Source organism: Equus przewalskii, chromosome 31 (assembly GCF_037783145.1).
Source record: "Equus przewalskii isolate Varuska chromosome 31, EquPr2, whole genome shotgun sequence".
Taxonomy (NCBI): Eukaryota; Metazoa; Chordata; class Mammalia; order Perissodactyla; family Equidae; genus Equus; species Equus przewalskii.
In genome coordinates, this window is record NC_091861.1 from 28,015,489 (window position 1) to 28,041,000 (window position 25,512).

At 43.0% G+C, this 25,512-nt stretch overlaps 2 protein-coding genes across 8 annotated transcripts in view; one reads left to right on the forward strand and one right to left on the reverse strand.

The window, feature by feature from the left end:
- Positions 1-9,659: 9,659 nt before the first annotated feature.
- Positions 9,660-10,376, reverse strand: LOC139080597 (uncharacterized protein C10orf95-like). Its single transcript, XM_070602007.1, has one exon. It carries the CDS (start codon positions 10,374-10,376, stop codon positions 9,660-9,662), a length of 717 nt encoding a protein of 238 aa, XP_070458108.1.
- CAMSAP2 (calmodulin regulated spectrin associated protein family member 2) overlaps positions 9,881-25,512 on the forward strand; it is a 110,437-nt gene continuing 94,805 nt past the window's right edge. For 2 of the 7 annotated variants that reach the window (XM_070602034.1, XM_070602035.1), the window contains exon 1: positions 9,881-10,546. In XM_070602034.1, coding sequence (XP_070458135.1) covers positions 10,408-10,546 — 139 coding nt within the window. In that variant the 5' untranslated portion in view covers positions 9,881-10,407. The remainder of the gene's footprint in view (positions 10,547-25,512) is intronic. The other 5 variants (XM_070602033.1, XM_070602032.1, XM_070602038.1 and 2 more) reach the window with 5 other exon arrangements.

Genomic DNA, 25,512 nt, shown 5'->3' on the forward strand with positions numbered 1-25,512 from the left:
CCTGCAATGCCTTCTGTGACCTAGTCTCCAACGACTAGGCTCTGGACATGGCCCCTTGTGCCTTTTTCCTGTGCTTTAAAATTGAGCCCCTTCTTCCAGCCCACGTTCAAGAGAAGAGGAATCCGCTTCCATCTTTTGAAAGGAATAGCAAAGAATTTGTGGACCTCTTTATCCACCACATCACTTACCCGCCGTGAGCTGGCAAACAGGTCCTACTCTCTGTTCTCTTGTGTGGTTAGAGTAGCATATTGCATTTAATCAATTGCCAGTCCTTTGGTCTTTTATCCAGCTCATAATGGAAGTTACTAGTAGAAATAATCCACACAAAATAAAAAAGACAATGGCCCAGACTGCATACACTAAAAGTTGTAATAGATGAAAAACTATTTGGAGAATCACATCTTTTTAACAAAATTAGAGGTATAAAAATGTGACTCAGGAAAACTAAACTTGTTAAAAGCAATGGCCACGAAAGAAACCTTATAATAGCAGGATGCTGTTAGAAGTTCACATGGACAAAAAAGTCATGCAAAAAAGTAAAATCTTGGTTGTAAATTTACAAGCAAAAGAACTAATCCCAATAAAAATACTCTCAGTAAGACAGGAAAAGAAAGTGAAAAAAACTGTGAGTAGTTTAGCCACAGAGTACAGAGAATTGATCAAAGAATTAAATTAGGCTAATGGTGCTCACTCTGGAAATGCTATTTTTGTAATCGACATTATTGGTATAATTCTGATGAAAATGCTGGTGTTAGTACGTAAAGTAAAAATGTTCTTGAGATCAAAACAGTCCTGTCTCAATATCTCTGCTGACAAAATACCAGGGGCAATTCATTTATTAATTCTTGTATGCATTTATATAACCTTTTGGGGGGCGGCAATGGAGGAATGGCTTTTTAAGTTTAACATCTAAGGCAGAAACTGGGAAAGAAAAGATTGATAGAGTTGACTACAGAAGAACAAATACGTCAAAAAATTCTACAAGTAACATTAAAAGAGAAATGACAGGGGCCGGCCCCGTGGCCGAGTGGTTAAGTTCTCGTGCTCTGCTTCGGCGGCCTAGGGGTTTGCCAGTTTGGATCCCTGGGTGCGGACATGGCACTGCTCACCAAGCCATGCTGACGCGGCGTCCCACATGCCACAACTGGAAGGACCCACAACTAAAAAAAAATACACAACTATGTACTGGGGGGCTTTGGGAGAAAAAAGGAAAAAATAAAATAAAATCTTTAAAAGAGAAATGATAAACTTGGAAAAATGATTGTATTTGATAGACAAAGAGTTAGTATATTTAATCTGTAACATGTCTCTCACAAATCAATATGAGAAGATGAATTCCCTAATAGAGAAGTAGGAAACTAGTCTTATAAGAGGAGAAAAAAGACAAATAAAATTATAAAGAAATGTGGGGCTGGCCCCGTGGCCGAGTGGTTAAGTTCGCGTGCTCCGCTGCAAGCGGCCCAGTGTTTCGTTGGTTCGAATCCTGGGCGTGGACATGGCACTGCTCATCAAGCCACGCTGAGGCAGCGTTCCACATGCCACAACTAGAAGGACCCACAATGAAGAATATACAACTATGTACTGGGGGGCTTTGGGGAGAAAAAGGAAAAAATAAAATCTTTAAAAAAAAATTATAAAGAAATGCTAACATCATTATTTAGCAAAAGAAATACAAATGAAAAAAACAATGTAGACTCTTACACTTTGCTGGTATGCATGAAAATGGGTATAACCTGTCGGAAGGGCAGTGTAACATATATATCAGAAGACGTACAAAAACGACTTGGCAATTCACATTTAAGAATTTGGCCATAGCTAAGAACAGCAGTGAAGTAGGCAAAGATGTATGTTCAAGGGTATTCCTTATGGAATTATTTGTAAAAACAAAAATATAGAAATAACAAAAATATCCTATAACAGGGGCTTGGTTAGAATAAAAAAAATAACGCATCCATACAATGAAATTCTGTTATGCATTAAATTGATGTCTTAGATGAATATTTATTAATATCAAAGGAATTAATAATACAATTATGTGAAAGAAACAATTTATAAATGGGATTTACGGTATGATCTCATTTAGGTACAAATGAGTGGAAGGATATACAAAGCACATTTCTGAGTGGTGAAATTATAGGTGTTTATTTCTTTGCTTTGTTTTTCTGTATTTTCTAAACGAAAGAAATGAATGTGGATTGCTTTCATCAGGAGAAAAAAAATTCGAGGTTTAAGTATAAACAACATACTGAATGGCAATTAGAAGAATGTTTTCTAATTTTTTTTTTTAGTATTGATGTGGGGTCCCTTAAGTTATTTATACTGTTTTCGCTCTTCCTGATGAAAAAATAACATACTTTAAAAAAAAGTGCTGGCCCTGATTTGGGGACAGTCTGTCCTACAACCACCTCCACCTCCACATCTTTGCTCCCATCTCCCACTCCCACCCTCGCTCTAGAAAGTTAACCAGACTAGCTAAGTGGTCCGTGGAAGTTAAGCAATAACATTCATTTCCAGTGAAATAAAAAGTTAAATGATGTACAGATTTCTGACCTGCTTGAACCAACCCCTCTATGTAAATATTAATGTGGGTGTGCAAGAGAAACGTATGGGGAGACAATGGTTTACTATTTACACACATCCAGGTGGTTCTTAGCATTTGCAATTTTATTTACAAACAAATAAAAATCTCCTAATTTTATTCACAAATGGTTGTTATTATTCTGAATCGTGTCGACTAATGTGATATAACAAAAAATGTTTCAAAATACAATAAGAAATAGGTTGAAGCAGATTTTAAATGGATTAGTAAAAGCACCAGAGTATTTCTTCAATTTCTAAAGAAACTTTTTTGATTTTGGAACTGTGAAGGACTATCTGAGCACATTTTTAACCCACCAGGCTATTTGTTGCTTTTCTTTTCCTTTCCAATTCCAGCTTTCATTTCGAATAACCTAGAAGTAAAGGGTTTCTCACATGGCACAAATAATGTTCCCAGTTGTCTAAGTTCCATAAAGAATATCATTTTGGATGCCACAAGCTTTTGCCTTTTCAAAATCTCAACGTCAAGCTGTAATTTTCCCCTTCTAGTTTTATCCAGAACCTTTAAATTAACAGCATAAGAAACTAAACAGGAAGTTACATTTCTCTGATCTAGCAAATTAGGAGAAAGATGCGGAACAGATGAGAAAACGGAATCAGGGGAAGGAAGCCACCATATTTTGTTTCTGTTAATCAAAGTCATATATTCAAAATCTGCCTAGTATCCTGACCGAAAAGATCAAGCATAAGAAAGAAGTGCAGTGTATTTTTCCAGCTGTCGATAGGGCATAAGGAAAGAAGCAACCATTTCCTACATCCACAGATAGTTCAAAATCTGCTTACAAGGAGGCCCACAAAAGTTTAGGCATAGCTCCTAACTAACACTTTAAAGGAAGATTTGATTTATATTTTTAGTGACTGAAAAAGAAGGAAAATTTAGCCCATATGCCATGACTTGTTCAAATACCAACATATTTGAAAATACCAACATTTTTGAAACTACAATAATAACTGTTTCCATAGCAAACATGATACACAAAAAATAACAGATTTTGGCCTTGTTTTTGGAAAGCTATTTGGAGCCCATTTTGTTTAAGAAGCTAATCAGGACTCACTGAGTTCAGCCCATTAGAGCAGAGGTCTCCAAACTTTGGCATTTCACAAAGCAGCTAAGTTTCCCAAAAGAATGAATGAATAAATAAATAAGTAAATTGGAGAAGGGTGAACATAGGATTATTAACTTTTCATTTTACCAAAGGAGGTTACATGAAAGCTCAGCCACCATCAGTAATCACCATTATTTCATAGGAGAAAGGATATTTTAACAGAAAAAACAAGCAGAAAGGGGATAATCTCATAATAAAAAATAGTCCTTCAGAAGAAAGAATATGAGTTTTACGAAAAAATCGCTCCATTTTCTCAGGATAAATTCTAATAAAACATAACAACGTTTAGGAAACACTGGGAACCACTTAGTATAATATTGAGGAGATCGACTTCCCATCTTTAATTCCCATACAAACTAGTTATAGTGATCTGTTTCACGGCCCTAGAATGTGTGTTCATGTGTATTTTTTGTTACCTGTTAATTCACTGGTTCTTTCATCTCTTCAACCAATATTTCCTGTGGTCTATTAATATTAGGTACTGATGGAAATTATGAAGTGGAATAAGATTGTCTGTTCTCTTATGGAGCACAGAAAGAACTATAATTCAAGACAAAGCATACCATAAGAAGGCACAAAGAGATCAGAGAAGCTAAGGGTGGAACGAGGAAAGCTTCACGAAAGAGGTGGCATTTGAGGCAGATGCTGAAAAGTGAGAAGATTTCAATGGCTCGTGTTGGTCTGGTGGAGGGCGTAATGGAGGGAGGTTAATAAAATTATCCAAACCTTGGAAAGGATTAAATATACTCAAGGGCTTGAGAGTAATTTGGCTTGATATGTATAGGAAACTTCTGGGGAAATATGAATATAAAGATACGCCATTGTGCAGAGGATCTTCAAAGTCAAGGCAAGTGCTCAGACTACATCTAGTAAGCAAGTCAGGGGAGGGAGGCTGGAGAGATTCTTGAACTACCAATCAGGAGCCATGAGTTTGAGTGTCAGCTCTATTCTTCCTGCAAAACTTGAGGAATCCTCGTAAACTCTCCGTCTGTAAAAAGAGATCAATACCTATGTTACATGCTGTTTTATGATGAGTTAAATGAGATGCAGTATGTGAAAGGCCTAGTACAGTATCGGACGCATAGTCTGAAATCACTAACATTTGCTGACTGTGGATGTTCATTGACTCATCAGAATTCAGGTTTAGGAAGATTTCTTGCGTTAACCTTCGGGTTCAAAAGCAGAGAAACTGAGTGGGAGTGAATGAGAGGAAACGAGAAATTCGTGGGAAGGGAACAGAGTAAATGGAAGTGAGAGATACTTGGGCTGCTAGGATGGAGTGGGGTGAGAGAGGAGGAGGGCTCAAGGATGACACATTTTAAGCAGAAAGTGGTGTCATTAGCAGAATTTGAGACACTGGGACTGGAAGCCCAGTGAGAGGAAAATGACCAACGACCAACTCCATCCATCCCCTTCTTTCTAGAGTCCTTCCATTTTTGACTCGGTCCCTGCCTTCACTGGAGGATCCCATTTCCTGTTCTGTAACCTCCCCTAGGCTTTCCCCACAATCCCATCAGGAAGCTCTCTGGAAATAAAAAAGTAACTCTTGCTCTACAGATTTAAATCCTGAATGCTAGGCGGCTGACTGATTTAACCTTCAGTTGTGATCTGGTCACGTATGTGGGTGTCATCCTCCTGTTGAGGACTGTTGGCAGTGGAAGGACCTTAGAAGTTGTCTAATTCCTCCCCCTTATTTTACAGCAGTGGAAACCAGAGAGCAGAGAAGTGACATGTGTTCCCCCAAGTCAGTGGCGGAACAGTCCTGGAAGCCGGGGTCCTTACCCCGAGCCCACTGTTCCCTCTGTTACCTCCCATATCCTTACCCATCTTCAATAGTGTTAAAAATGGTGGAAGCTTTGCCCATTACAAGAGACTCAGGGACCTTGGTTGGAGTAGGGAGTAAGTAAAGAAAAAATATCTTAGGGATCTGGGAAAATAGGGTGCCGTACCTGGGAACCCGAGGGCCAGGTTTCACTTTTCAGTTTAGACACTGACTCACAGTGCAACTCCGGGAATTATGTGGCCTCCCTGTGTTTCAGTTGCTCCAGCCACACATTTGGCATCCTACCATGCAGGCCTTGTTGGAATTTGGTGAAGGTTGATGAGATAATCCTTGTAAAATTCTGTTAGCTATTCAGACGAAAGCCACAACTGTGTCCAGAGAGGATAGAGTGTCAGATACACAGCACAGACCCTTCTTGCCCACGTTGGTTTACTGGATGCTGCTATTCTCCCACCAACAAACCTCTTATTGTCATCAGTTAGCTAGGCATTCTTTTTTTCCCGTTGGTCCTTCTTAACCTGGTTGATTAAAAGTTTACTTACTTTAGTTCTTCGAGTTTCAGAATGACGTAAGGTCTTCACCATTGACTGAAGTCCTCTGCACATTGGTTTCTCCGTTTGTCAAGGGAGGATGATAACAACAAGGCCGTGGTGAGGATTAAGTAACTTTACATAGAGCAGAGGCTGATACATAGAAAGTGTTAACACCGAATAAGTGTTAGCTACTGTTAGTGTAACTGATTGAAAGTGGATGATAGTGTATGTATACATGCTTGCAATTTTAAAAATAACATGAGGTCTCACTGTAGTACTCTGTGGTTTCGTGTTTCTTTGTGTCTGAGGGTGCACTCTGCTGAAGATGTCTACAGGCGAAGTGACAAGGCTTCTAAACGACAGAGACACAGACGTGACAATAAAGGAAAGCTGGGCTGCTCAGGCCCTGGGATCTCTACGTTTTCTCCTTAAAAATTTGCTTCCTCAGCTGTCTTGGTCAACGCTGCATCCTCAGCATCCAGGTACTCAGTCAATCAATACTGGCCAATGAATGAATGAATACATTTATGAATCTATGAGAGGTTGAGTATGGCCGCACAGAAGGAAGTCTGGCTGACACTGTGGATTTTCTGGGAGAAAGAAGAGAAACTTTTAAAATAGAGAGAAGAGGGATTGTAGAGTATGTGTAGGAATAGGTGTAACTGTTGCCTAATGGATAGAGGCTCAGCCTGGAGAGAAAAAATAGAGGGAGTGCTGGGCAGGTGGACAAGTTAGCCCAAAGGATCATTGGGTTTTGTTTCTGTTTTTAACGAAGTCAGATATCTTAAGAAAGCAGTGGAGAGCATTTCTTTTTGACAGTGGTACTCTGCAGAGATTTCCAAGTTTTGAAAGGGAGCATTCTGAAGGTGTCACAAAGAACACCCTATTACAGTGTCTGTCTCCCTGAAAATGAATCCCTCTTCTTTGTTCTCAGGGTGTTTCTCTGTTAATAATAGCCTCATACTATGACCCCAAGTTTCACAGCCTCCCTGAAAGTAAAAGCTGCTCTTTGTGTAGGTATTTTTTTCCCCATTCCTAAACACACTCCTCCCCAGTTGGGGTCATAGCAATGCCATCGCCACTAAATGCATCACCATTGAATCAAGGGCAAGTCAGAGCAACTGTCTGTTTCCTTCTCTTCCTCGTCATGTTTATTTAGGTTGACATAGCTTTCAGTAAAATTCAGCAGGCATTTACCCAGCACCCATGTGAGCAAAGTGCTGTGCTAGGCCACATACACACATCAAGTTGATTAAGCACGGTTTCTGGCCTCGAGAATCTTGTACTGGCTTGCAGATTGTTATAACAACTGGTGAAATGTTTCGGGATCTCTTTTCCACCTCTCCGGGCTATAGGTCTCTCTTAATTTGACTTGTTGCTTTGGAATTCAATTGAAGGTGGATTTGAGTACATGAGATTCAACAGATGTCTCTACGAAACTTTCCTGGTCCCTCCACCTTTCTATCTCTTCCAGCACTTACCTCTTTTACATTTTAGTACATTTATTTATGTAGGTGTCAGCCTCCATAATCTGGGGAGGGAACAGGCACCAGGAAATGCACCTGAGGAACAGAGTCAGAAGACGTACTTGTTTTTGAAGCCAGACTCAGATATAAATCAACCGTGAAATCATGGCTATGCAACTTAATCTCTCTGCCTGTCAGTCCTGCAGCTAGAATTGGGAGATGATAAGAATGCCTATTTCACAGAATGGATGTGAGAATTAACATAGTTACCATATGAACCCGCTTTGTGAACTATTATTCATAGGTTAATTTTATTATCCCCTGTCAATGAAAAATAACCAATAATCATCTGTAGATAAGGGAAATAAGGTGAGTTTTACTTGAGCCAAAACTGAGGATTACAACCCAGCAAGGCCTTTTCCAGAAAGGAAGAAAGGCTTCCAGACAAGCATGGTTTTCAGTATAGTCTTATACTTTGTAGAACAAAGAATCATACATTAAACACGCCCAGGATACATGTTTGTCAAATTTTGGCTCTACCACTTTGCTAGTAGTGTGATATGGGGTAATTTTTAAATTTTTCTGAGCTTTAGTATTCTCATCTGTGAAATGACATACCACAGGGTTTGACAATGATTAAAATTAGATAATGCAGTAAAATGAGATATAGTGAGTGATAAGAAATTTTCACCTATTGAGGCATATGGAGTAGCTATCCTGGTTTAAACCTGATTCGGCCTGAACTAAACCTGTCTGACTTGTGGCCTGTCAACCTTACACTGTACCTCTGCTTTAACCACCAAAGCAAAGAATGCACTCAACATTATCTTGAGGTAAAGGAATGCACTCTCTCAAGATAAGGATGCAGACTTCCTTTCCTGCCACACCAATATCAGTCCTGGGAAGGTAAGTTTCCTTTCACAGACATCAGGGTCATGTTGACCTGTTAATCTAGCACTGAATATCTCTTTGAAACTTTGATGAATGTGATCCTGGGCATGTTTGATGTATGTTTTTTGTTCTAAAAATGCTTGTCTGGAAGACTTTCTTCCTTTGTGGAGACCGCCATCCCAGGGTCCTCCTCAGCTTGGCTCAGATCTCACCTTATCTTTCTCCTCTATAGAATGGTTATTGGTTATTTGCGACAACATGAGGCATTAATGAGTCAAGCTCAATAAGCGTGAACTACAGTAATACCCATCCTTAGTTCCTACACATTAATTGAGCAACTCCTATGGGCTGGGTGCTGTACAGAAGCTGAAGATAGACCCTGTCATCAGTGGGAAAGACAGATAAGTAATTGCTGATTGCATGTATGTGGCAAGTGCTGTGACAGAAATAAGAACAGGGTGCTTTGGGGACAGTCGAGGAGGCACCTACCTGACCGGGAGGGTGTCGGTAGGGCTTCCTAGAGCAAGTGATTATTGCCGAGGAGGAGTGGACCGAGGGAGCTCATCGAGCAAAGACGCGGGCATCCGAGAAGGAACGCCCCTTTGGGAAAATGGGGAGCGGCTCTGACAAACGAAGCCATAAAGGTCTGCAGGTGCCAAATCACGGTGGGCATCCGTTCGCTTTGCATGAGAATTTATGCTCTATTTGGAAGGAACGAGGAGGCATTGATGGACGTGCCCCTTCTAGAGAGGAGGTTTAAGCGGGGAGAATCCAGTTAAGAAAAGTATCATGATGTCGCGAAATTAATACAGGGTGGGAGCTTCATAGCTCCTGAATCCTGGCTAAGCCCCCATGCGTGACCTAATCAACTCACTTCACCTTTGCAATTTCAGGGTCTATCAACGATAACATCTAGCCCTTAGGGTTACTTCGAGGACTAAACAGGATCATGCACGTCAAGTTCGCAGCAAAGTGCGTGCACGTAACAGTGCACGTTACCAGTTCTCTTTGCTTAACCACTGTGTAGCTAAACAATGAAAGCCACTGCTAGGCCTCTCTCTCCTCCCTTCCTTCCCTTTCCTCTTCCAGCAGCGGGAGCAGCGGCCGCAAACGCCAGGGACGCGGAGGATGTCCACTCCAGGGCGCCCTGCCCAGCGAGCATCAAAGACCAGCCGCACGGAACCCAGGGCGCGGGCGGGGCGCTAGGCTGCGCATGCTCCGCGGGCGGCAGGGCGGGGCTAGCGCGGCGGGGGCGGGGCCGCCCTCGCGGGAGGGCGCATGCTCAGTGCCCGCGTCGGCTCGCTGCGTCCCGTGCCGCAGCCGGAACACCGCAGCGGCGGCGGCGGCGGCTGCGGGGGCGGCCGAGGGGGGCCGGCTGAGGGGGCGGCAATCCAAGGGCATCCCCGCTGAGGCAGGCACTCAGAGCCTGGGACCCACGACTTGTCGCACTGCCGCCTTCGCCGTCGGCGGGAGGAAGACTCGGGAGGCGGCGGCGGCGGCGGCGGCGGGCGGAGACGGCGGCGGGGGGAGCGCTGAGGCGGGCCGGGCGGGCGCCGCAGTGGTTTCGGCGTTTCCCCGCGGCGTCTCCCGCGGCCGGCCACCCTCCACCCCGCCCGCGCGTGCGCGTTCGGCCTCCGCCCTCCGCCCTCCGCCCACCGGCCGAGGGTCCCGCGGGAGGGCGGACGGACGGACGGACGGACAGACAGACGGGCGAGCGAGGGGGCGGGGGCGGCGGCGACGATGGCGGGGACATTTTCCACAACGTGACTGAGCGAGCCTCCCCCCCGTCACATTCCGGGCCCTTCCAGCCTCCGCCCTCGCCGCCCGTGTGACTGAGGGGAGACAAAGGGGAGGCGGCGGCGCCACGCGCGCGCTCGCGGGCGGACGGACGGACGGACGGACAGACGGAGGGACGGACGCGGCGCCGCCCCGCTCCCATGCCCGCCGCGCCGGCGGCCGCGAGGGTCCGCGCCGGCCCGTGCCCCGCGGGCGCCGCCATGTGAAGGAAGGCAGGGTCGCGCCGGGAGAAGATGGGGGATGCGGCGGAGCCGCGGGACGCGCGCCGGACGTTCCTCGTGCCGGCCATCAAGCCCTTCGACCACTACGACTTCTCGCGGGCCAAGGTGGCCTGCAACCTGGCCTGGCTGGTGGCCAAGGCCTTCGGGACCGGTGAGAGCGGCCCCCCGAGCGCGTCCGCGGGCCGGGAGGAGGGATGGGTCCAGGTGGTCCAGACCCGGCGGCCTGGGATGGGCGGCTGGGCTTTGGGGGGCGGTCCTGGGTCTCTGCGTGGGGTGGCGTGGGCTGGCGATGTTCCCCTTTGTGCCGCTCGCGTGTCCCCCCACCCCACCCCCAGGTGATGACCCCGCCCGGATGCTCGGGGCGGGGTGGGGGTGGGGGGCTTCTCCATCCTGGGATGGGGGCGGCGCCCTACAGGATGCCCGCGCTGACCCCGGGGGATGCCGCAGCGATGTCGGGGTCCTCCTGGAGCCCGGCTCCTCCTCCTCCTGCACCTCGCGCTGTTAGATCGGTGGTCCCAGACGCCCCCTCGACTGTAGGGGGGCCGACTGTAGGGTGCTGTTGTCCTTGCGTGTTAGCAGCCGGGCGTCTTCCTTTTCCCAGACGTAGTTCGGCTTCCTAAATTAAGGGCGACAAAAACTCGCCACTGTGGATGTCTTTTGTTTTTGTTTTTTGGGGTTTTTTTTTTTTTTTTGGATCCAAGAGTGTTTTGGGGGCATGTGCTGTTGACGCTGCCCTATAGGGCGGCAGCGATTCGGCGCTCCCCCTGCCACCCAGGCCCTGCGGAATAACAGGAAAAGGGCCTCCGCTTGTCACTCCTTCGCTGTCGCTTTGGGAGCCCGGCTTGTGGAACGCACCCCCCCCCCCCCCAAAATTAGGGAGCTTCTCGTTTGAGGATGCTCCTGTAGGGTCACGTCGCCTGGGGCCTTTCAGAGTCGTTTTGTAAGGTTTCTGTGCCTCAGTTAATAAATTGTGGATGTATATACTAATCTGTTGAAAAGCTTCCTATTTACAGATTTTTCTCTGAATGTTCAATATAGGGTTTTTTGGGGGGGGCAGGGAGGATGGCTTATTTCCCCTTTTGGGACGGTGGAAGTAGGTGGGTCAGTGGTTGTGTTCTTACCGCTGGAAGGTGCACGCCGAGTGTTTTCAGGACTGCACGTTTCAGTTTACTAGCAAACGAATCTGTGTCTGGGAAATTATTGGAGTTAGTTTCAAGGGAAACATCATGTGAACGTGATTTTAAATTTATGACAGCTTTTCGTGTCGTTTGAATTCTCAAGCTCTGATACTGAAGTAGAAGGATGTTAAAGGTTTTAAAACTGGCATCAGGAGTCTATAGTAGTAGAAGTCGTTTTGAAAGAATTGAAGTTTTGGAGATCTGTTTGGAACTAAGTGTGCGGAGTAGCACATTGCTGGAAGCACAGAGTGTTAGGGTGTTTTTATGTTTTGGAACCACTGATATCAGCGGTGAGAATAATAGCATACTGAAGCTAATATCCGTTTGGAGGAGAAATGGAAGCTGTTTAAGTATTTAGAAGAAAACGGAAAGAGAGAAATTTATGTAGTGACCTGCCTAGAAAAGCAGTGTGTACAAAACAGAATAACGAAAGTACTTTCTTTGGATGCTTGTCGTAGCGATGTCACAATGTTGCCCTGGATTCATACCGGCTGCTCTCCAGAAAGTGGCCTACTTTCTGGATGTCTTTCGGGCCCTTTTCCTGGATTCTGGACCACTTGAGGACCACACTGGAAGAGAGGGTGAAAGGACCCTGGTCTGGGGCGTCTGTTGTGGGCAGGCTCTGTGCTCGGGGCTTTGCGTTAGGTTGTACTTTCAGGAGTCGCAGCCGCTCTGCGATGTAGGTGGTGTGTTCCCCACTTAAGAAAACTGGGGATGCCACTTCAACAGAGAGGTTGAACACCTCTCCTACTATCACACTTTCAGTGAGGCAGTGATGGGTTTCGATCGACTGCTTGACGCCAAAGTGTATGGCATTGCTGGAGACAGGCTCTGTTTATTTCCCCAGCAGCTCTGCAGATGGGTACTGTTCTGGTTTTGTAGACGAGGGGGCAGGCTCAGAGAGATGAGTTTGCTCGAGATTAAACACCTGGCAGGGGATGGTCCTGCATGCCAGCTCAGGTCTTTCTGACTCTGAAGTCTTTGCTCTTCACACCAAACTGCAGATTACTCTCTTTATCTGCAAGTGTGAAAAATGTGCCCATAGTACATGGTAGAAGTCTGTTTTTCCCTTTTTTCTGTAAAGAGTGTGCAGATCTTAATACACTCTCAGATAGTTTAGATGAATATTGTTGGTACCCACTTAACATTTGCCTTGGCGGCAGTTGGCATGGATAAAGACATCATATTCAAAATGGAATGAAAAACAACTTTAGAAGACCTTAAGAGAGTGGCTTAGTAACAGGAAATTATTACATTGTTAAGAATATTACATTATTAAAGAATGTTTATTCTTTAATCAGTAGTCTTTCAAAGTATGTGTTTATATGGAGTGAATGGAAAAAAGGATTAATTTCTTTTGATATAAATATTCTTTATTTACTGGAGACACTGTTATGTAGCAAATGTTAATAGACAACATGTTTCAAAGGTATTACCTAATAGTATTCAGTTAATCATTCAAAAAATTAGCCCAACTTTAAGTCATGATTTACTAAAACCACTTCTTTAATGATGACATATAGGCTCTTCAGGCACTGAGGTATTCTTTTTCCATCAGATACTTTCTAATTTTTGACATATTAAAAAGTAGTCACTTTTAGAACCATATGTTGTCTTAAATGACCAAAAGTCATTTAAAATGATAGCTAGAAATCAATTGTGGGCATAGAATGAAGTTATCGAACCACAAAAAAGAAATAAAGCACCAGGATTGTAGTACCTGGAAAGCAGATGGAGTATTTGCTTAATTTGGGATGTCAGGAGCTTTGAATCATTCTTCTCTTCACACTAAAAATATTCCAGAGAGCCCAAATCTTAAGTTTATTTTGTGGGAGAATGCATATACAGTTTTTTTTTGCCCTCCCAGAGCCCCAGTACGTAGTTGTAAATCCTAGTTGCAGGTCTTTCTAGTTGTGCTACGTGGGACGCCACCTCAGCGTGGCTTCCAGGATCCCAGCTGGCCAACCCCAGGCCACCGAAGCAGAGTATGCGGACTTAACCACTCGGCCACGGGGCCGGCCCTGCAGATGCAGTTTTGATCAGATGAAAAAGAGTTTGTTTAGATGAATCTGAAACAATAGATATTCTAATTACTTTAAGCAAATTGCAAAAGCAGAGGGAATTAAATGTTCGTGCTGTCTGTGCTGCTGCATTTGAACAGCTTAACCCATTTCAGCAATGATGTTACTGGGTTTCCTCTAAGTGTTCTACTCCCTTACATCCTTTGGGGAAAGCGGGAGGTGCACAACCTTTTATGACACTCCTCCTTACTAGATTCTTGAGTTTAGAGTTCTTAATATGAAATTTAAGGCTCACTTCCTAGTGTCAATTTACTATTTCAACTTTATCAACTATCATTCTCCCTTTCATACCATTAGTTTAGGAATATAAAATTGTTTGCTGGGGCCGGCCCGGTGATGCAGCGGTTAAGTTGCATGTTCCGCTTTGGCGGTCCCGGGATTGCCAGTTTGGATCCCAGGTGCGGACATGGCACCACTTGGCACGCCATGCTGTGGTAGGCGTCCCACATATAAAATGGAGGAAGGTGGGCACGGATGTTAGCTCAGGGCTAGTCTTCCTCAGCAAAAAGAGGAGGATTGGCAACAGATGTTAGCTCAGGGCTAATCTTCCTCAAAAAAAAAAACAAAACTATTTGCTATTGTAAATACACCTTGTTACATTTCACTGTGTATCCCAACACATTTTGTTGTCCAAGCCCTACGTAAGTTCTAACTCTTACGTGTATGTGAAGGTTGCGATGGCAGTGGGTAGCCCTGTGTCTAAGAGTGACTGATAGCAGAGAGGCCGGTTTGGGAAGTTACTGCAGGAGTCCAGGCAGGAGATCATGAGGGCTTGAGCAGGGTGGAAATGATGATAAAGCTGCTAATATTTATTGAGTGCTTACTCTGTGCCAAGCCCTTTTCATGTGTTATCTCATTTTAATCCTCATGACAGCCTAGAGAGGTGGAAAGTATTAATCATTCCAGTTTTACTGATGAGGGAAGCGAGGCCCAGAGGTTTAAGAACTCATCCAAAGCCACACAGCTTAGGGTGGGTGGGATCTGAACCCGGGGAATCTGACTTGAGTCTGTGCTCTTAACCACTATACCACAGGAGTAGAAGCCAAATTAATGGAAAAGAGGCAAAGATAGAAAAAGTGTTGCAGAGATTTAATCCCTAGTATTTCTAAATGACTGAATTTGGGATGCATGGGGGAATGGTTTAAATAAAATGGTAATACATTAGAGGATGAGGTCACCTGGGGTTTTTAGGAGCATGGGGTCACCTGAGGTTTTGGGATGTAGTGACTGGGAGGATGAATTGTGATGCTGTTGTCAGAGAGGGAGAGAGCCGCAAATTGGAATGAGAAGTCAGCTTTGTTTTTGGGAACCATGAACTTGATCTGTTGGCCAAATAGCTTATCTGAGAAATTCAGTGCAGTAGATAGGTATACATGTAGGTATGGAATATGATTGAGAAGTTGAGGCTAGAAATAACAATTTGGGAATCTTCTGTGTAGAGCAGTGTAATTGAAATTGGAAGTAGATGAGATTGTAGAGGGAGAGAAGAAACTTGAGACAGAATCTAGGGATTCTAGTGAACACTTAGAATGGTTTTGGGAGTGGGGCACGAGGTAAAGAGGCAGAAATAGAGCAATCAGAGAGTTAGGAAGAGAATTAAGAAAGTATGATACTACTGAGGCTCTGGAAGAAGGTTTCAAGGGGTGTGGTCTTATTAACAGTGTCAAATGCTACAGGTTTTTAAACCGTGCCTTTCCTCTAAGAGTTTGTGCTAGTAGGGGAGATAGGATAAAGGAATACCTATAGTGGAGTTCAGGAAATACATGAGCCGTGGAACTGGAGCAGTGACGTGCCGGGGTGCAGGGTGGGAGACGGGAGAGAGGTCACTTTCAGCCTCTTGACCTGTAAAGGACACCTCTGAAGTGGAGGTGGTAGTTAGACTAGACCCTGAAGGGGGTCAGGCTGGCATTGTAGATGGAGGAAGTGGTTTGTGTGCAGGCATGAAGTTGTGAAACCCAGGTAGTGTAGTGAGACAACACAGACCAGTTGCATTGGAAGAGGTTTATGTGATGAAGTGGTGGGAGACCTAGCTTGAGAGGCAAATTGGGACAGAATTGTTTGAAGGGCCAGGTTAAGGAATTTGGTATTTATTTAGTAGGTAAGTAAATTATCTTAAGCACATTGAATTTAAAAAAACAGCTTTTATTGGACATGTGATTTGTACTAAGTACAATTTTGAACATTTTACATGTATTATTTCTTTTACTCTGAGAATGACCTTATTAAGTAGATAGTATCTTATTTCTTCTTCTTCAGCTCTAAAGCAGGGTTTCCCAACCGCAGAACTATTGGCTTCTTTGTTGTGGGAGGCCGTCCTGTGCACTGTAGGGTTTTAGCAGCATCCCTGACCTCCGTCTACTAGATGACAGCGGTATTTCCCACCCCACTTCCACCCCACTTGTGACAACCAAAAATGTCTCCAGACATTGCCACATGTCTCCTGGAGGGCAAAATGACTTGAGAACCACTGCTCTAAAGATTGTAAGACACACTCAATTTAAAGATTTTTGGGGGGCCGGCCCCATGGCCAAGTGGTTAAGTTCACGCACTCTGCTTCAGCGGCCCAGGGTTTTGCCAGTTCGAATCCTGGGCGTGGACATGGCACCGCTCATCAGGCCACGCTGAGGCCGCATCCCACATGCCACAACTAGAAGGACCCACAACTGAAAATACACAACTGTGTAATGGGGAGCTTTGGGAGAAACAGGAAAAATAAAAAAATCTAAAAAAAAAAGGTTTTTTGTACATTAAAGTACAAATTAATTATAAGACGTGATTTCACAAATATTCACGTGGAAAATAAGGATTTCGGAAATATGATAGTTTGCCCTTTTTAATGGGGAAGCAGGTTTAGAGGGGTTAGGCAGCTTGCCGTTGATTGTCCAGCTTGAAGTGGAACGGGAAGAAGAGCCTGATGATACTAAAGTTTGTGTTTTAGCCTCTATGTTGTACTTTTCCTGTGGTTCATTACAGTTTTATAGCATAGTACTGGGAGCGAAGGCATAAAGAAAGCATCACACCTTTCAAATGTAAGTCTTAAATTTTTTTGCAGAATTTAAAAGTATGTTTAATTTTTCTTGAACAAGCCTATTTATATTTGATTAGTTAGTACAGAAATGGGAAATAATATTTAGCATTGGTCTGTCACTTCTTTTTTAAAATTTCTTTTTAATTTTTAAAATTCTTTGGTGAAGACTGGCCCTGCACTAACGTCTGTGCCAGTGTTCCTCTTTTTGCTTGAGGAATATTGTTGCTGAGTTAACATCTGTGCCCGTCTACCTCTATTTTGTATGTGGGATGCCGCCACAGCATGGCTTGATGAGCAGTGCGGATGTCCGAGCCTGGGATCCAAACCTATGAACCCCAGGCCGCCGAAGCGTAGTGCATGAACTTAACCACTGTGCCACTGGCCGGGCCCCTGGTCTGTCATTTCAAGGCTTCCCTCGTACCTCCCTTGGATCTAGTTTTCCCTGTATACTAGTGTATGAACCTTTTCTATTGGTAAATTACAAAGAAGGATGTTTAAATTAAATACTGCACATTGATTAGTAGTGACAAGCTTGGTGCTTTAGCTGAGATAGTAATTGTTTTCATTGACCACATTTAGCACTTTTTCTACTCATCTTGCATAGTTTTCCTTTTTTTTTACACATCGACTCTTTGCCAGCGTAACATTTTAGATTAAAGGGCTTTGTAGTAGTATCTTCCTAGGTCTCCCTCTACCACTTGCTCCCCTTTTTGGGGGTGCATTTTCCTAAAGTACTCTTCGTCTCAGTTTCCCTGCTTGCTCCAGGGTCATGATATTAAGTATCTCTATGGCTTTGAGTTCTTTAGAAGAAAACATAAATTGCAAAGTGTTAGAATTTATCAGTCTCAGATTTAGGTTCCCTTTTCTGTTTCCCATTGTGGAATAGGATTATATTTCTTAGAATAATTTCAAAGAATTCTTTTTATTAAAAATATTTTTTCCTATGAACTAGGAGAAATAGAACAGTAGGTAGGAAAACAGGATAGGAAAGCACAGTAGAGCTGCACTCTGCACTTATGCCTAGGAGTGTTTATGAAGGACCTGGGCCCTGTCTTCTTGAGCTGAAGAGATGGGATTTCAGTTAGCTGAAGGAAGTGTTCATCTCCCCACTCCATTTTTCACAGACACAGGTTCCTGGTATGTGCGTGATCTTAAAAGGTTATTTTGAACTTTGTTAACCCATTCCTAATCCTGTGCTTCACACCATTTTCTGTCCCTAAAATGAGAATTTCATGCAAATTTTAAGTACTTTGGGCTCTTGGAATAAAGGACATTTGAAACATTTGAAATATTTTAAAAGACCTTTGTCCTCAGAGAAGGCAGCTTTCAAAAGCAGATGGTTTCATTTCTAGTGGCTTTTTACTACTACTACTCAAGCTTCTCATTTTCAACTGTCTTCTCGTTTTTCCATTCTCTTTTTTGATGACATTCAAGTAAAGAGGTTGCTGACCTGGTAAATTTTTCTCTAATTTATATGTTTTGTATATATGTTTTGTAGAATTGTAACAGATTTTGAAAGAGCAGAAATGTCTTTTTTTAAGCTACCTCAATTTTTTTTTACATAGATGCTAGAGGTTTTGATTATAAGTTCTTAAAAATTTACCTTTTGATACTTAGAAATGTTTTTTGAATAGGTGAGGCTGGCACAGATTCAGCTCAGACGGTATAGAACGATCGATGTAGGGGCCGGCCCCGTGGCTAGAGGTCAAGTTCTCCCCCTCCACTTCGGTGGCCCAGGGTTTTGCTGGTTCGAATCCTGGGTGCGGACATGGCACCGCTTGTCGGGCCACGTTGAGGTGGCGTCCCACATGCCACAACTAGAAGGACCCACAACTAAAAATTCACAACTATGTACTGGGAGGCTTTGGGGAGAAAAAGGAAAAATAAAATCTTTAAAAAAAAAAAGATCTAGTGAAAAGTCTCCTTCCCACCTGGACCCAGAGCTACTCAGTTTCTGTCTTAAGCCAGGTGACGTCATTGGAAACCGTTTTTCAAAAGCTCTCTTGGCATACACTTAAAAATGGCTAAAATGGTAAAGCTTATGTGTATTTTATCTCAATAAAAAAAAGATCACTTGGAAACAGTAGAAAATGTATTGGGAGAGACTGAGAGTTATGAAGGGGAAAGACAGTTACGAAGTTATTCTGGTGCAGGTGAGAGAGGATGGCAGCTTGAATTTAGATGGGAGCCGTGGATATGGAAAGGAGTGGGTGAAGCTGGAAGATGAGATTTGGTGATTGATTGGTCATGTGGAAGGAAAGGTGAGATGGTGGGAAGTGCTAAGATTGACTCTATTTCCTGAGAAAGGGAACAGTGGCAGAGGGCCAAGTTGTGTGTGTGAGAGAGACAGGGTGGGAGAGACAGTGTTGGGTCTGAGGAATAACTAAAACGGTGGTGTGTGCCGTAGGCCCTTGAAAATTCGTATGTGGAGCTCAGGAGATCTCACGGGTGAGACTTAGGTGCTGATTAAAATAAACAGCGTGAGTAACTGCTAGTGACTTTAAAGTGACTGTGATGAGAGAAGGGGCCCCAAGACAGGAGAGCCAGCAAAGGGGCCAGACATAGAGTACCAACGAGGAAGAAAGAAAATCGGGCGGGGATGGAATCTCAAGCCAAGGGAAGAGGACATTGAGGACGAGGGAGTATGAGGTGCAGCTGAGAAAGACTGATAAGCAAGAAGAGGTCTCACAGAATCTGCTGGATTTAGCAGCAATGAAGTTATTGATGACTCGGCTGAGAACATGTTGAGGGAATGTGGAGGCAGCGCTGTGACTAGAGGAGGTGAAAGTGAATGGGAGGTTGTATCAGGCTGTCTTCACTTATAGTAACAGAAAATCCGACTCAAATTGGCCAGCAGTAAAGAGGATTTACTGGCTCCTTCAGCTCACAAAATTCTGAGGTAGGATGGGCGTTGGATCTGGTTTCCTCGGGGATCCGGCTCCAGTTCTCGGTGCTTCCCTGGCTGTGCTCCCCTTCAAGTGTGAGTTTCCTTCTCAGGCTGTTTCTCTCCTGGTGGCAAGTGGCTGTGGTAGTTCCAGGCCTCGCATCCCTGTACCGCACCATTCAGCTCTTCCCTAATCATCGAATGGAAGTTCTCTACTCTCCTCTTGCTTTTTTCTTTGTCTTTAAACAAAGCCATTTGATTATAGAAAATCTTGAATATATACAACGACAGTAAATCTTCATGTGCTTTTCACCCAGCCTCCACAGTCCACAACTCATGGCCAGTCTTGATTCATCTGTGAACAGGCCCCTCCACCCCCGCATTGCCAATTATGTGAAGCAAATCCCGGACATCATATCATTTCATCTATAAATATATGTTTCTATATTTATGTATGTTTATAATTTATATATTCATATATATTTATATAAAATATAAATATATGTGCGTGTATCTCCAGAATCAAGGACGGACTCCCTTTTGAAACGTAGCCGTGGTACTGCCGTCGTCACAGCACTCTTCATCACACGACTCCACGTCGTTGGTATTAAGATTTCTGTCTCAAATCTTTGTTTTTTTTGTCTTTATGTTTTTGTTTTACAGTTCATTTGTTCCAGTCAATGTCCAAATAAAGGCCATAGTTTGTAATTGAGTGGAATGTCTCTTTAAGTTTGCTTAACATATAGGCTCCCCCTCCATCTAATTTTGTCTTCCTTGCAGTTTAGTTTTTGGAGAAACCAAAGTATTCTGTAAAGTTTCTCACAGTCTGGATCTTTGTATATTGTTTGACACATTTCTCTTTGTCCCCTGTATTTCTTATAAATTGGTAGTTAGATCTAGCAAATTGTATGGATTCAGATTTTTTTTTTCATACTTCATAGGTGGTGTGTACTTCTCCTAGGAGGCACGTAATGTCTCATTGTCTCTCTTTCTATCATGACTTCTTCATTTATTAGCTGGAATACTCCTTTAAAAGAGATTTCTTTCCCTTTATTAGGTATTTGGTTACCCTCTGTGGGAAATTACCTTGATGAATGGTAGCCTCCAAGTATACTACCAGGCACACTGCCCCAGACATCATGGAATGGAAAGGCTCATAGAGCAAATTAAAATGCTGAAGTCATATGGTTTGTTACAGCAGTTTACACTGAGCAGCAAGGGGAATGGGATGGGGTAAGTTAACGACACACTTAGGATGGAGTGCAAGGAGGGAGAAAGAACCACGCTCTGAATCCTGTGGTGTGCAGTGTTCATGTGTCCGTCTCTTTCTGTTGCCTTAGCCTTCCCCGCTCATGGTGGGGTCACAGGGACCAGAGTTGAGGTTTGCATAAGAAGGCCCACAGTGACACCCAGACCAGTGATACACACTTGCTGTATCAGAGAGACATGGGGCTCACCTGCCTGCCATCGCTGCAGCTTGCCAGTCAGCCTGATGAACAGCCGTGGGTTTTGTGTTCCTTGGGCAGAGGACACGTAGGCCAGAATGGGTGTCACGAATGGCTGGCCACATTAAGGACTCATGAATATTAAGTGTTCATGTATATTTAGTGTTCGTTGCCTCTTGTTTCTTCAGTCTCATGCATATTTAATATATCGTGAGTTTTTAGTATTTTGTATGTTTAGTATCATGAATATTTAGCACCTACATAACTTATGAATATTAGGTATCTTATTTTTTTCTATCCCTTGTTTAGCATATATACGCCACTAACTACTTACCTTTATTTAACACATTCTCTGAATTCTGTCTATGCCTAACACACTTTTTGCTTGCTAGTAGTTGCCTGTAATTAAAATATCTTAAAAGATTTCACGTATGTTTTACAAGCTATAAACTTATTCATCTTTTGTAATGGAATTGAATAGTCTCGGAAGTACATTACACTGAGGTACAGGGCAGGCAGGATAAATGCTATGTTCTTTCCCTTTATTGGAGGGAAATCGGACCAAACTGAATGGGTCAGTGGCTCCTAAGAATCTGAAAGGGTGGAAAGAGTAGAGAGAAAGAGCATTCTGAACAGAGTGACCAGAATGCAAAGGCAAAGCCTTTATAGTAGAAGAGAGCGTGGTTTCCAGGAACAGCACGTTGCTAGTGGGGATGCATAATACGAGGAGATGGGTGGGGCAGGATCATTCCTCTCTGGCAGGTCAGAGGAGGAAGTTGGAAGTCATTGGAAACCCTAGGGTTTGGTGGTGGTGTGTGTGACATGATCAGATTTGCTTATGGGAAATCAGCGAGTCCTGGCTGTAGTAGAGAATCATTTGAAGCGAGGTCAAGCGTGAATGTGTGAAGACAAATTTAGGAGTGAAGACAGTAATTGAGATGAAGCGTACTGATAGCCAGTCACCGGAGATGTGAGTTGAGGCTGTGAGAAGGGGCAGTTTGTCTGGGGGCTGAGGGAGAGGGAGGCGTCAGTGATGACTCTAGGTGTCTGGCTTGTGCAACTAGATGGATGGTGGGGTAGTTCATTGCTGTGGGGAACACTAGAAGGTGATCAAGTCTGGGGGCAAAGGATTGATTTGGGGCATTTTGAGGTTTCGTAACTTTTTTCAGCATAATTTTAAATGTGTAAGTATAGTACAAAGAACTCTCAAATACCCTTTGTGATAATTTTTTTCCTTTACTAAAATGTATTTTTATCTTATAAAAACAACAAGCCAGTTGTTTTATAGACTGTCCCCCAATTTGGATTTGTCTAATGTGTCTTAAGGATTAAATTCAATTTCTGCAAATCTGACGGGACTGCCACAGAAGAGGTGCTTTATCCTCAGTAGATTGTATCAGGAGGCACATAACGTTTGGTCCAGGTTGGTGATGTTAATTGGGATCACTTGGTTAAAGTGGTATCTGCCACTTTTCTCCACTATAAAATTATTCTTCATTTTTAATAAATAATTTATGGGGAGATAATTTGAAATAACCGTGTTTATCAAACTTTTATCCACCGTTTTAGCATCCAGTAATAATTCTTGCTTGAATCAGTTATTACTGTTATTTATTACTGTTGTTTTTCTCATTTATTAGTTGGTATTCTACTACAAGAAAGAGCTTACTCTTCTTTCTCTTTTACTTTTTTTTTGTTTATGTCTATCAGGATGGACTCACTGATTCTTGTTTTATTTAATGGGTTATAATCCTTTATTATCATTACTTATTTTGTTGTTCAAATTGTCTCAAGTTTGGCCAGTGAGATCTCCTTTCAGCTGGATCCTGTGTCCTTTTGACATGGCCCCATTATTTGTTAGCATTTCCTTACCTTCTGGCACGCACGTGCACACACACACACACAAATCATTCTTAGCTCATCTTGTACTTTTCCTGTTCCAGCTCTGGAAAGAACCTATTTTTTAAGAGCCTGATTTCTTGGCATGGGAAGGGTATTAGAAACCAAGATCTCGTGCTATGCTTATTGCTACTTGGGTTTAGCAGACAACCAGGAGACGCATATGCATACATAACATATAGCTACATTCATTTCTTTCTCCGTGTATCTATAGATAGATGTAAAACACCATGTGTTCATATTGACACTTCCCATTTCAGTCCAGCACCACGGAGTTCTTTCTAGTCTTTCCCCTTTCCATACTTGTAACTCTGCTTGTCACTGAGGAGCCTGGCTCCTATTTTGAGTTTGAAGTTTCTTTGTGACATCCAAGTGAAGAGTTGAGTTAGGTAGCTTATAAGATCTGGGGCTCCCAGGAGGTGCTTTTCTCATAGGGTAGTGGGAGGAGTGCAGGAGGTAATTTAAGCTCAGGAATGCCGTACAGCACTTAACACATGGTTTGGTAAGTGGAGGGAAGGAGGGAGCTAACTTCTAATTGGCCTTTCCTTTGAAGGCAATGCTCTGTGTTTAGGTACTTCACATTCTTTTAGTAAATGCTCGAGTGCCTGCTATATTCTAGGTGCTAGTGTCACAGGGTAGAGAAGTACCCTGCTCTCCTTGAGGTTACATTATAATGGGAGGAGGCAGAAATAAACATAAATATTACGAGATAATAATACCTGTTACATAGGGAATTAAAATAGGATGACTGATTGGGTGGTCAGAGAAGGTCTGTCTGGGGAGATGGCGTTTAACAGATCTGAATGGAAAGAGCCAACCATGTGAAGGTTAAAAGGAGGAACGTTAGAGGCAGAAGAAACAGCTAGTGCACAGGCCAGAAGGCATGAACTTGACTTATTGTAGCAATACAAAGACTTGGGTGTCTGGAGCATAGGGAGCCAAGGGAAGGTGGAGGAAGTTACAGTCAGAGTAGAAGTAGTAGGCACATGTGTGGCCTGTGGGGAAGCTTGAACTCAGAGAAGTTAATTATTGCATTCAAGATCCCATGTCAAGTAAGTGGGAGAATTAAGACTCACCTTTTTTTTTAATTGAGGTATGATTGACATATAACATTATATTAGTTTCAGATGTACGACATAATGATTCATTATTTGTATATATTGTGAATTATCATTACAGTAAGTCCAGTTGACATCCATCACCATTCATAGTTGCAAAATTTTTTTTCGTGATGAGAACTTTTAAGATCTACTCACAGCAACTTTCAAATATGCAATACAGCATTATTAACTGTAGTCACTGTGCTATTCATTGCATCTCCGTGACTTACATATTTTATAACTCTAAGATTGTACCTTTTGACCTCTTTCACCCATTTCTCCCACCCCCCATCTCCTGCCTCTGGCAATCACCAATCTCTGTATCTATGAGCTCAGTTTTTTTTAAATTCCACATATAAGTGGGATCATATTGTATTTGTCCTTCTCTGTCTGTCTTATTTGACTTAGCATAATGCCTTCCAGGTCCATCCATGTTGCTGCAAATGGTAAGATTTCATTCTTTTTTGTGGCGGAATAATATTCCATTGTATGTATGTATGTATGTACCACATTGTCTTTATCCATTCATCCTTTGATGGACACTTACATTGTTTCCATATCTTGGCTGTTGTAAATAATGCTGCAGTGAATGTTGGGGTGCATATATCTTTTCAAGTTAGTGTTTTCTTTTTCTTCAGGTAAATACCCAGAAGTGGAATTGCTGGATCATGTGGTAGTTCTGTTTTACATTTTTTGAGGAATCTCCATACTGTTTTTCATGGTGGGCTGCACCAGTTTACATTCCCACCAACAGTGCACAAGGTTTCCCTTTTCTCCACAGCCTTGCCAACCTTTGTTATTTCTTGCCATTTTGATAATAGCCATTCTAACAGGTGTGAGGTGATCTCATTGTGGTTTTGATTTGCATTTCCCTGATGATTAGTGATGTTGGGCATTTTTTCATGTAGCCATTGGCTATCTGTTTGCCTTTGGAAAAATGTCTACTCAGATCCTCTGCCCATTTTTTAATTAGATTGCTTATGTTTTTGCTGTTGAGTTCTGAGTTCTTTATGTATTTTGGATATTAACCCATCATCAGATGGATGATTGCAAATATTTTCTCCTCTTCAGTACATTGCCCTTTCTTTTTGTTGATGGTTTCCTATGCTGTGCTGAAGCTTTTTAGTTTGATGTAGTCCCACTTGTTTATTTTTGCTTTTGTTGCCTTTGCTTTTGCTGTTAAATCCGAAAAACCATCACCAACACTGATGTCCAAGAGCTTACTGCCTATGTTTTCTTCTAGGAGTTTTATGATTTCAGGTCATATGGTCAAGTCTTTACTCCATTCTGAGTTGACTTTAGTGTACGGTTTAAGATAAGGGTCCAGTTTCATTCTTTTGTATGTAGCTGTCCAGTTTTTTCAACACCATTTACTGAAGAGACTGTCTTTTCCCCATTGTTTATTCTTGGCTCCTTTGTCGTAAGTTAACTGACCATACATGCATGGGTTTATTTCTGGGCTTTCTATTCTATTACACTGATCTGTGTGTCTGTTTTTATGC